This window comes from Dendrobates tinctorius, unplaced genomic scaffold, assembly GCF_039654945.1.
Source record: "Dendrobates tinctorius isolate UK_male_01 unplaced genomic scaffold, ASM3965494v1 ptg000060l, whole genome shotgun sequence".
In the NCBI taxonomy this organism is placed as follows: domain Eukaryota; kingdom Metazoa; phylum Chordata; class Amphibia; order Anura; family Dendrobatidae; genus Dendrobates; species Dendrobates tinctorius.
This window is the reverse complement of record NW_027361728.1, coordinates 13,498,846-13,510,851: the sequence shown is the minus strand read 5'-3', so window position 1 is coordinate 13,510,851 and position 12,006 is coordinate 13,498,846. Positions and strand designations below refer to the sequence as shown.

The window sequence follows — 12,006 nt, the reverse complement described above, 5'->3', positions numbered from 1 at the left end:
GAATGCAGATTTAGTTTGAATAAAAGGTGCTGCTCCTTATTAGCTGAGCCTCTGTGGTAAAGAACAGCTAAAGAAGAAAAACACAAGTGACCACATATAGCAGACTTCACTGCTCAAGAGTTCAGAATTCATCTAAGGGCATAGAGAGTATTTCAAACCCACAGGTACCTCACAGAATCTTATATAATTGGGCCATGGAAATACTGTTTAACATTTTAGTGTTAAAAATGTACTTTCGTGTTAGGTGTAAATTTTTAATTCACACAAGAATAATCGCTAAAAATGGACCCCATAATTCATTGCACAATTTCTCCCAAAAACTATGATACCCCATATGTCGCCAGAATCTTTGGCTTTTAGAGCACAGATTTTGCTAGAATAGTTTGCGGGCGCCATTTGCAAAGATGCTAGAACAGCAGAAAACCCCCAAAAGTAGACTCATTTTAGAAATTACACTTTTCAATGAATTTATCTATACCAGTTTACTACCATATATTGTGCCCAGCTTGTGCTTCTGGGAAAAACCCATAAATTGTAGAGTGGTTTATAGCCACTACAGAAATGCCAAATATGTGGAGAATACCTGTGGATTAGACAGGCTGTTGGGCTCAGAAGGGAGGGAATCATTTGGATTTAAGAGTGCAGAATTTATTTGATTTTATTTTAAGGAGTGAGTCAGGTCACTTTTCCAGATCCTTTGTCCTATCAATAAAAAAATATATATTTCTATTGCTAGATGACAGAACTGAGTAGAGACTTGTTTTTTTTGCAGCATAAGTTGAAATTTGTATTGGCAGCATTTTGGGCTACATAACATTTTTTTGGTTGCTTTCAGTATACGGCTTGGGTCACATTTATCTTGTGCTTTTAACTGAGAATTTACATTTTTTGTTCCCGCCCAGATCCTCAAAAAGTATGCTTCAAACAAGAAACCACTATAATGAGGCAGAGAGTCACTTGGACATCGCTTGGCATCTGTTCCGGTGGCGTCCGTCCGAATGTGATGAATGTATCTGTTGTTTAGGTGTTTATATTTGGTTATGTGCAACTGAATACTTAATACACCAAAACATTTTATATGCAAAGTGGAGAATTGTGTGACTTAAATACATCTCACTTTAACCCCTTAATGTCCAATGATGAACACAGTCAGTCATTGGACGTCTCCCTCGCTTTGATGAGGGCTCCGATGGTGAGCATCGGTGACCCCCGTCACGTGATCGGGGGTCAGCGATGTGTTGGCATAACAATCAGAGGTCTCATAGAGACCTCTATGGTTGTTGTTGCCTGATTGCTATGAGTGCCACCCGGTGGTCGGCGCTCATAGCAATGCAGTATTTCTGTTACATATAGGCGATCTGCTCATCGCCTATATGTAGCAGAGGCGATCGAGTTGTGGATGCTTCTAGCCTCCCATGGAGGATATTGAAGCATGCCAACATTTAAAAAAAGTGCTTTAAAAAATATGAAAAAATTAAAATATAAAAGTTTAAATCACCCCCCCTTTCGCCCCCATTTAAAATAAAACAATAAAAAAAAAAATCACACATACACATATTAGGTATTGCTGCGTTCAGAATTGGCCAATCAATAAAAAATGGATTAACCTGATCGCTAAATGGTGTAGCGAGAAAAAAAATCGAAACACCAGAATTACTTTTTTTTGTCGCTGTGACATTGCATTAAAATGCAATAATGGGCGATCAGAAGAACGTATCTGCACAAACGTGGTATCATTAAAAAACATCAGGTCGGTGAGCAAAAAATAAGCCCTCACCCAATGCCAGATCAAGAAAAATGGAGACATTACAGGTCTCGGAAGATGGCGCAATTTTTTTTTTTTTTTTTAACAAACTGGAATTTTTTTTCACCACTTAGATAAAAGAGAACCTAGACATGTTTGGTGTCTATGAATTTGTAATAACCTGGAGAATCATAATGGCAGGTCAGTTTTGGCATTTAGTGAACATAGCAAAAACGTCAAGCAAAAAACAAGTGTGGGATTGCACTTTTTTTTTGCAATTTCACCGCACTTAGAATTTTTTTCCTGTTTTGTATAGTACATGACATGGTAAAACCAACTACATTACAGAAAATAACAAAAAATGAACATTGGGCTGTTCTAAAAAATAGCAGTGTCTACGTTTGTCTTTACAAACTCACAATATGTATTTTTTTGAGGATTTAGCATTCCTGTGAATCACTAACCAAATATTTAGTTGTATAGCCACAGTTTTTTTAGAATGGCTTCATAGCTACTGTATATTGCATAAAGTCAAGCAACTTCTGGACCTGTCAACTCTTATTCCAGACCAGGATGCTTGGACTACATCCCACATTTTTTTGTTTTGACATTTGTTGCCTTTGCCTTAGAAACATCATTTTTAATGTTATCCCACAAGTGTTCTATAGGATTACGGTCCGGGGATTGGGCTGGCCACTCCATAATCTCAATTTTGTTGGACTGGAATCAAAATGTTACTCTTTTACTGATGTGTTTAGGGTAGCTGTCTTGTTGAAACACCCATTTCAATGGCATATCGTCTTCAGCGTAAGGCAACATGACCTCTTCATTTATTTTAATATGTCATGACTAGCGACGTGGGGCGAGCATCCCAGGTGGGAACGGAATGTGGACCCACTGGACCACAGGGGGGACCCTGGCATACCCAGACTAGGGAAGAGTAGTGACCGGGGTCTGTGGCAGCTGAGCATGTGGACGAGGAGGCAGAACGACACCGCACAACTTCAGGTATAGACAAAGTTTACTTGAACAAGACATGGTACAGAAACGAAACGGTTATGCAAGGCTCCCGACTCCACACATCAGGGAAGGGTACACGTCTCAGGATAACAGACAAAGGCAGGAGGACATCACGGGTTGATGCAGTCCAGGGTTGTCTGGCACGGGCATACTAGGGCGGCCTCTTCCTCAGGCGTAGCACAGGCTCAGCAGGAGAGCATCAGACACCGACCTCAGACTGACTTCAGACGATGGCAGGCGTCATCACGGGTTGATGCAGTCCAGGGTCGTCTGGCACGGGCATATCAGGACGGCCTCTCTCTCAGGCCTCAGGCATAGCACTGGCTCAGCAGGAGAACATCAGACACATACCCAGGACAGACGTCAGACGATGGCAGGAGTCATCACGGGTTGATGCAGTCCAGGATCCTCTGGCACGGGCATACTAGGACGGCCTCTCTCTCAGGTCTCAGGCGTAGCCCAGGCTCAGCAGGAGAACATCAAACACCGATCCCAGAAGGACGTCATCACTGGGTGGACCTCAGGGAATTGGCGGAACATCGGGACACGGGCAGAACATCAGGAACACGGACATCCGGCCACCAGGAACACGGACACCAGGAACACGGACACCAGGAACACGGACACCAGGACACCAGGAACACGGACATCAGGACTCGGATCTTAGATAGAGCATCAGCACACTGGCATCGAACTCCGAACATCTGGCAGCGACCGATAGGATCCGGACATCAGGCTGCGGACATCAGGCCGCAGTCATCAGGCTCCGGACCACTGGCAGCGATCAGCAGGCTCCGGACATCGGGCAGAGAAGCATAGGATCTGGACATCTGGCAGAGGACATCAGGCACAGCACATCTGGAAGGGGTCGTCAGACACCGGACATCAGGCTGTGGTCATCAGGCTCCGGACGAGAGGCCACAGTCATCAGGCTCCGGTCATCTGGCAGCGACCTAGAAAGGAACCCCAGCGGTCTGGTGCAAACCCTGCCGGGTTGGACTGGAACCGGCAGGGAATTGCACCGAATCCCCAGCTGAGCACAGAGTGGCAGAAACTCAGTGGACACACCGGACTCCTACTTCCAAGATGAACCCAGGTTAAATCACAGCAAGTCAGGTAGCAAAGAGTCAGAGTCACTAGGCACAGGGTTCAAGACACGGAGAGACCTCAGGAACATCCCACAGAGGACACAGTTCAGACAGGGTCAGGTAAAGGAGCAGGTCCAGAATTCAGGGAACAGGACACAACATAGATGGGCCTGGATATGCAGCCTCCAGGAAGGGCGATCTGGGTATTACTGCCCCCATAGCAGGCGGAGAAACAAGACACAATTCAGACAGGGTCAGGTGCAGGAACAAATCCAGGATTCAGGAAACAAGACACAGGTGCAAGGCAAGACTCCACACAAACACATGGGACCAGGATATTCTGCCTCCTGGGAGGGCGGACAAGGGCCAGGATATTCTGCCTCCTGGGAAGGCGGACAGGAAAAAGTGCCAGGATATTCTGCCTCCTGGCAGGCAGCAAAACACAGTTCACATGGGGATAAAGAGCAACAGCTCCCCCCAGAACTGATCACCATCAGAGCAGGAGCTGAACACACATACTCACATTGCTAGGTTCAGGAACTCAATGCGAAGCTCTGGCGACGCCCCAAAGGGGGAGGGAACTTTATATAGCAGCTGCCTCACAGTGATAGGCTGGAGCAGCAATTGTAGCACACACCCATTCCTCATAAAAGCAGGGGAGGTGTGGCCGCACGCACCCTAAGCAAGGCCAAACAAATCAGCATTGCAGAGGACACCTGGCGAGGGCTGCAAGCCTGAACAAACGTGGTAAGCCATACACAATGTAGAGGACCTATTAACCCACGGATAGCTTTCCACAGCAGCAGCCAGGGACCGCACCAGCGGGTGGTCTTGCAAAGCAGCGGAGCCACGCACGCATGTAAGGCTACGCAGCGGGGCAGGGACCTGAGCAGCATCCATAACGGTAACAGGCAACAGTATCCCTGCTAGTTAGGAGAGGAGCAAAGGGTTAATGAAGACATGCAGAGTAACGCCGGGGAAGCAAAGTACAAACACACCGGCGTCACATAATATATGCAAATTGGTCCATGATTCCTGGTATGCGGTAAATATTTCCTGCACCATAGTAAGAGAAACAGGCCCATATCGTGACGCTTGCACCACCATGCTTCACGGTCTTCAGACTATTGAATGCAGAGTTTGGGGGTCGTCAGACGAACTGTCCGGGGCCCTTGGACCCAAAAAGAACAATTTTACTTTCATCAGTCCACAAAATGTTTCTCCATTTCTCTTTAGGCCAGTAGATGTGTTCTTTGGCAAATTATATCTGCTTTAGTACGTCTTTTTTTAACAGTGGGACTTTGCAGGGACTTCTTGCTAAGAGATTAGCGTCACACAGGCGTCTTCTGTCACAGTACTCACAGGTAACTTAAGACTGTCTGATCATCCTGGAGCTGATCATTGGCTGAGCCTTTTCCATTCTGGCTATTCTTCCATCCATTCCAATGGTAGTCTTCCGTTTTCTTCCACGTCTCTCTGGTTTGGCTTTCCAATTTAAAGCATTGGAGATCGTTTTAGCTGAACAGCCTATCATTGTCTGCACTTCTTTATAAGTTTTACTCTCTCCAATCAACTTTTTAATTAAAGTACTCTTCTTCTGATCAATGCTTCGAATAACCCATATTTCTCGGGCTTTCAAGGAGAAATACATGTCCAACATGTACTGGATTCACCCTTAAATAAGGGCCACTTGATTCACACACTTTTTTTTCACAAATTGAGTGACCTCACTAATTGAACTCCACACTGCTATTATTTTGAACACCCCCCTTTTCAATTAATTATTCTAATACACAGACTAAAAAACCTGCAGATCATGAATGCGGAGTCTGGTGGTTTTCTTAGAATCTACTGCGTCAACTGATAAATTGTTTGACATGTGGTAATATAGTTTAGACCAAAAACAGTGATTAATCTGGTTAGTCATATTGGACTGCTATTATATTGAACACTACTGTACCTCAACGTCAATAACTGAGATAGGGTCATGATACCAACTATTGGCACCCGCAATCGCGATGCGCAGATAGGATTAAAGAGGGAGCTGCTTAACCATCTAGATGTTGCTACCGCAATTGTCAGCCGCATCGGAGCAGTTAATCGGCCCTGATGGGTTCTAAAACCGATTGGGACTGATGCCGCAGTTTGTCTGCTGTCATATACATTGCTGCATTTTCGCTAGTTGGGGGACACGCGGCAGTTTAATGATGCAAGTCATCAAGTGTAAATGCACCTCAAGTCCTGCTTCAGATAAAAACATAAGTTTTTTAACTGAAGGACCTATAACAACATTAACTGATAATGACAGTGTTGCTGAACATCCATTTTTTCCTGAATGACAGACCTATTAAAACTGGTTCGGGCCACTGTTTACTGGGCAAGATTAACAGCAGCAGTCAAAAGCAAATTGTTAAAGAATATTGTGCCTTTAGGTGAATGCATAAATGGTAGAACTTTTGAAAAAGTGCAGCTCATTGCAATTAGTCCTTCCCATAAGGCACTCATCCCTTAGTTTTCTTTATATGCTGTGAAACCCAGGAGTCAATCCAAATTACGGAAGGCTTACACATCTTTTCATTTTGCTTTTGCTCAGCTTACATTTGACTCCTGGTTTTGGCTTACAAATCTTGATGGAAAATACTGTTGTGTGGGTAAGGTATAATTGTACAGTAGATACTGTAGGTGTTTTATAGAATCAAGGCAAAAATAAATGAAAATGTAATGATAAATAATTGGAAAATGATATATTAGGAAAAAAAATCTTGAATATTATTAAAAATGTTTTTTTCATCTAGTGCGGTATGGTACTACACCTACAAATCTCAGGATCAAGCTTTTCAAGGTTATAAAAGGAGGTTGAGTGATCATTGCTTGGATAACATTATGTTAAGTGAGTGAAGCATTAAATTAAAATAGATGGAAGCAAACAGAGTAAGTAATTCAGTGACGTCATGTCCTCGGAGATTCTGAGAAAGTAGTGATGTTATTGATAATCAATTGGCTGACTGGAGACTTCATTTATGGGGCGCTTTTTATGTACCTCGCACAAAGAAAGGGCAAAAAGGAAAAAGTCTCATTCCAACATTACATGTCAGACTCAGAAATGTTTTCAATACTTAAGACATTTTTTGGCCTAACAGAATAAATTGATCATAAGATGCTCTCATGCATATTAGTAGTAAAGAGCACTTAGTCATAGCCTCTAATTTCTACAAATAGTGATATTGCAATAAGCAATTAGCTACCAATGTCATTTAACCTGGATTGCTAAAGTGAAAGAATGACAGGTGTACCACAGACGCAATGTACAATTTTACAATCTTAAATAGGATTGGCTCATTGAACAAAGGGATTTTTAATAATTTCATTAAGGATTTTACAATGGACTGTAAATCATGACATGACATGATGACATACTCCTCCTATCCATATGGGCTGACACATACATCACATTCGGAAAGCATTTTTTAAATGAGGATAAAAATAAAAAGTACATCAATGATCCTATTATGTTCTACCATCCAGAACTTTATAATGTTGTCCAGGACTATTTGATTATTTTTTTAAATATGGGTTGTAGAGATCCACCAAATGAGTGGACGGGGATTAACTCGCTTGGCGGCGATATTGAGGCACACAGGAACACTTATGCTTAAAGTAACAGTCTGCGTGGTTTAATTCCTTCATAAACCAATGTCACAGGAACACAAGGCAAACAGTCTTACATCGGACAGATGACTTCTTATTGTCCATAGTAGAGCTTCGCTCTCTCAGGCCTGTGGGCACACAGGCTGTGCCATGTCCAGCACGCATGCATTACCATGTAAAGCATACAAAGTCTCTTACTGACCCCGGTCAGTGTTACTCACAGTTTATCCCTCACGGGTTATCAGGGAAGCGGCCGCACTGGGATCACTGTTCCAGACAGTGCCTTGCTCACTAGGTCATCTACAGTTGCAGAGCCACAGCCGGGCAGTAGCTTCCCTACACAGAGCCGTCGCAGACTCTATCAGGTCCGGGCCTTTCCATGTCCTCTTCCAGGAAATTCAGTCCCAGACACTTCCAACACACAAAGGCCTTCCGGGACCTTCCACTCTGAACCATTCAGGTACAAACACACAACCCATGTGATCAGATCTCAGTCACATTATATATCCCAAACCACCCCCATATGTGGGCAGTGTATGTGTGGCTAGCGGATCCCGTGCAGCTCTCTGACTAGCTCTATAAGCCGCCCTTATAGGTAAACAACTCGTGGACTACAAGTCCCAGCATACCAACGCTATTTTGGCTTATAGCGCAGAGAACCTCTGCGACACATACTGGACATTTACAGCCATGCCGGTCACTGTTTCACCATCAAGGAAATGCCCACATGCATATTCTGAGTCGCATATGCAGCACCCCCTAGTTTTAACAGAGGTTACTGCACCACAGGGTCTATGATCTAACAAACAGAAAGTTGCCTGTTCTGCCCAGTGCAGATTATTTCCGTCAAGGACTGTTCCTGTAGGTGAATCTGCAGAGCAGCAGCTTGTCTTCCGCTCAGTTGACGGGGCGTAACTGACGATATCATGCTGATTCTCGGTCAGCTCTCTGCTGCCCAACTGCAGGGAGCCAGCTGTCAATCAGCTATAACGTCGGCAGTCACACCCAGTCAACAGAGCAGACCAGAAGAGCTACTCTTTTGACACAGAGCAGCAGAATCGCCGGCATGAGCGTTCAGTGACCGCTCTGAGCCGGCACCGGGTAGAACAGGCAGGTAGTTAGCACCTATCTGCATGTTAGTTCTTAAGCCCATGGCTAAAAACAAAAAAATCAAAAAAATCAAATGGCTAACCCCTTTAAGTTAAATTTATAAACTCATCCCAATGAGTCACAATAAGAAGTGTTTCTGATATGGAGAAGTTACAATTATTATTTTATGTGCTGATAATATTAAGTATTTTGTATTGCAACACAAGTGTATTTAGATAAAAGAAACAAAGCAGATATTTGGCTGGTAAAATATTTTAATAAGAATATGATATATTGTAGGTAACAAAGTCTGCATCACTATAAGACAGGTACAGAGTAAAGGTAAAATAAATGGACAAATATGCTACAAAATATGAGAGTTCTTGAAACTTATTTGAAGAGTCTTCATAAGATGCATATACATAGAAGTAGTAACATCAAGCATTAAAAATATAGGCATGAACCCTCAGAAGAATCAGTAAGGCATTGGTTGTGCCAGTCAGCCAAGGTGCAGCAATGTATAGTGTATTTGAAGCAGCTATGAAAATTCTACCACCAGTTCATGATCATGAGAATGTAAATCCAATGAAACATAAAATAGAGTCAAGTACCATATTCTCTAAGCAGAAAATAAGGAAAGGATATTTGCAGATTTTATAGGAGTGCCATCCGTGGCTTGTCACTCTTGTTTTTTTAGAATATAAATCTTTACCTTTTTCGTACAGTACAGAAAAACAAATGAGGTAGATTCCTCCAACAGTGCAGAGTATGAGGAACTAAATCTAAATTGAAAAATATTTACGGCCATTTCACATGTAATTTTTTGTAAGTATAAAACATACAGTAACATGTTTGTGATGCAACCCGTTGCAATCTATGAGACATACATTTGCTAAGGTGTTTGACATACCTTTTTAAGCAATGTTGCTGTTATATGTTTTAAAACGAATCTTTCTCCAGTTTTATGCTATCTACGCTGAAAGCAGCATAAAGTAGAAAAAGTGATCCTGATTCCGGTAATGTGTCACTTACTGGGCTGCTGGATGTAGTTTTAATAAATTCAGTGCTTTATCAACAGGAGATTATCACTAGAGGACTAGTAAGCGTGCTGCTTGGTAGTCCAACCACACCCCCATCACTGACTGGCAGCTTTCTGCCTATGCACAGTGTACACAGAAAGCTGCCAATCAGTAGAGTGAGGAATACAGAACTCAAATATTCAGAGAACTGGTAGATCTGCAGCCGATAATTGCAATTTCATCAAATCGACAGCAGTAAATCGACTAGTAAGTAATATATACCTGGTATCAGGTTCTCAGACACTACACTGTGCTGCTCTCAGAAATGGTAGCAAAAATCTGTAGTCAAAAGCAGCTGCAGGGGAACCCCTTATTGGTGGGGGTCCCAGAGGTGGGAGACCTTTAAGTCATACCCTACAGTTATGCCATGGTTGCATACCCCTTTAGGACTGCGGAGGTAATGTCATCTCTTAGTTGGAGACAGATTCCCTTTAAAAGTTGTAGTGAAATAGGCATAATGTAGAAGTCTGACCTGACCTCTTTCTCTACCATTAGGCTATGTTCCCACAATGATCTTTTGGTGAGTTTTTGATGTTGCAGTTCGTCTGCACTATTTCTGCCCCTATTAAGTAAAATAGGTTACTGGCATTTTTTTTTCGAAAATACGTAGCATAAAAACCTCACCAAAAACTCATTGTGTGAACCCAGTCTTAGAACAGCTACTGAGTTTTAATCATATATTTCTGGCACTTAAAAAAATAAGTAAAGTGAATATGGAGTGACTGATTGTAGTATATTTGTAGGTATTTTGTCACTTGAGACAGTTTATAGTGACATCACTTATTAGATAAAACTTTTGCAGTGAAACAAGGAGCACAGACCTACTACTGGCTGTATACATATCAGCATCCTGGCTACAAATATAGCAGAAGCTGCCTTCAGCCTACAGAGCCCTTCATACATATGTGATCAGTCTTAGAAAATGCAACATTCTGGCTGTTGTGAGATAACGCGATGTGAGGTAGTAGAGGCGGCTAAATTTGTTATCTTGTTAAAGGGAACCTATCAGGAGAATCATGCTGCCCTAAAACACCAACAGGCTTCCTCATGATAAAGAACGATGCACCGCCGACGGGTCACTGGCTATGTACATATATAGACACCAGTCAGGCCAAGGCAGAGGACGCTCTTCTCAGGGTCTCGATTCCAAGTTATATTTTCAGAGATAAAATAATCCGTAATAATCGGGGAGTCTGTGGATATCTAATGATGTCAGAGGTTACGGCAGAATGAATCTCCTGAACGTTACCTTCTAAATAGACTAGAAATCCGCTAAAAATGTCTAATGAATGTATATTTTATCAGAAATTGCCCCGGGCAGGTGTGTCATAATCTGCATCCTGGTCCACCAGTAGTAATCCATGGGATTGTAGCGCGTATATGGCGTCTCCGCAGTCAGAGCATGGGTGACGTCATTAATGACCGGAGACGTGTCTGTTGAACCACTATTACAATACGTGTGCATTCTGGCGATTTTCTCGTCAAAGTACTTTCTTCCATAATCTTTCTTCACGGTTTCTGATAACTCGTCCCACATCTTATCGCCAATTGCTTTTATTTTCTCAGGGCTGTATAAACTGGTGGCTGCGATAAAATTCCCGGGTTCAACCACACTCACTTTCACTCCAAGCGGGTGCATCTCATAACGCAAGCAATCGGAGAAAGCTTCCACCCCAAATTTGGTGATACAATAGGGAGAACGAGCCGGGTTTGCCATGCGGCCCAACATACTGCTTATATTCACTACACGTCCTGGAATAAAACAAGGGCATAAAATCATGTTAGAGAACGTTTCAGCATACAATCTTATTATTTTATAATGGCCAGATGACCAGTCTTACCGAACTCTGGAACATAATGCGACATGACGACCATACGATCAATGGGAATAAGTTCAAAATAAATGATCGGTTCTGTGGTTAGCACTTTCTTTTATTTATATAGTCTGTTTCAAATCAAAAAATTCTGATGTAAAATCTGTATTCAGTGAAGACTTTCCCATTACTGGGATAGGATATGGGAGCTGCTGTGGATAGAAGTCTACGTAGACGGGAGGATGAGGGCTACCGGCAGAGCACCTCCCTATCTTATCTAGATAGATTCTTGTAAGTAGCAACTTCCATCCCTTTTCCCAGTAATGGGAAAGTCTTCACTGAATACAGATTTTACATCAGAATTCAGAATTTTGATCATGACAAATCAACTTTGGTACAGAAATTTCTGTGATAAGATACACAGTGAGGAAAATAAGTATTTGATACACTTCCAATTTTGCACATTTTTCCACCTACAAAGAATTGAGAGGTCTGTAATTTTTATCATGAAGGTACACTTCAAC

At 42.6% G+C, this 12,006-nt stretch overlaps 1 protein-coding gene across 2 annotated transcripts in view; it reads right to left on the bottom strand.

Moving 5' to 3' along the window:
* Positions 1 to 8,846: 8,846 nt before the first annotated feature.
* The window catches only part of BDH1 (3-hydroxybutyrate dehydrogenase 1), a 62,346-nt gene continuing 59,186 nt past the window's right edge, over positions 8,847 to 12,006 (bottom strand). For both annotated transcript variants that reach the window (XM_073578703.1, XM_073578704.1), the window contains exon 7: positions 8,847 to 11,420. In XM_073578703.1, coding sequence (XP_073434804.1) covers positions 10,951 to 11,420 — 470 coding nt within the window. In that variant the 3' untranslated portion in view covers positions 8,847 to 10,950. The remainder of the gene's footprint in view (positions 11,421 to 12,006) is intronic.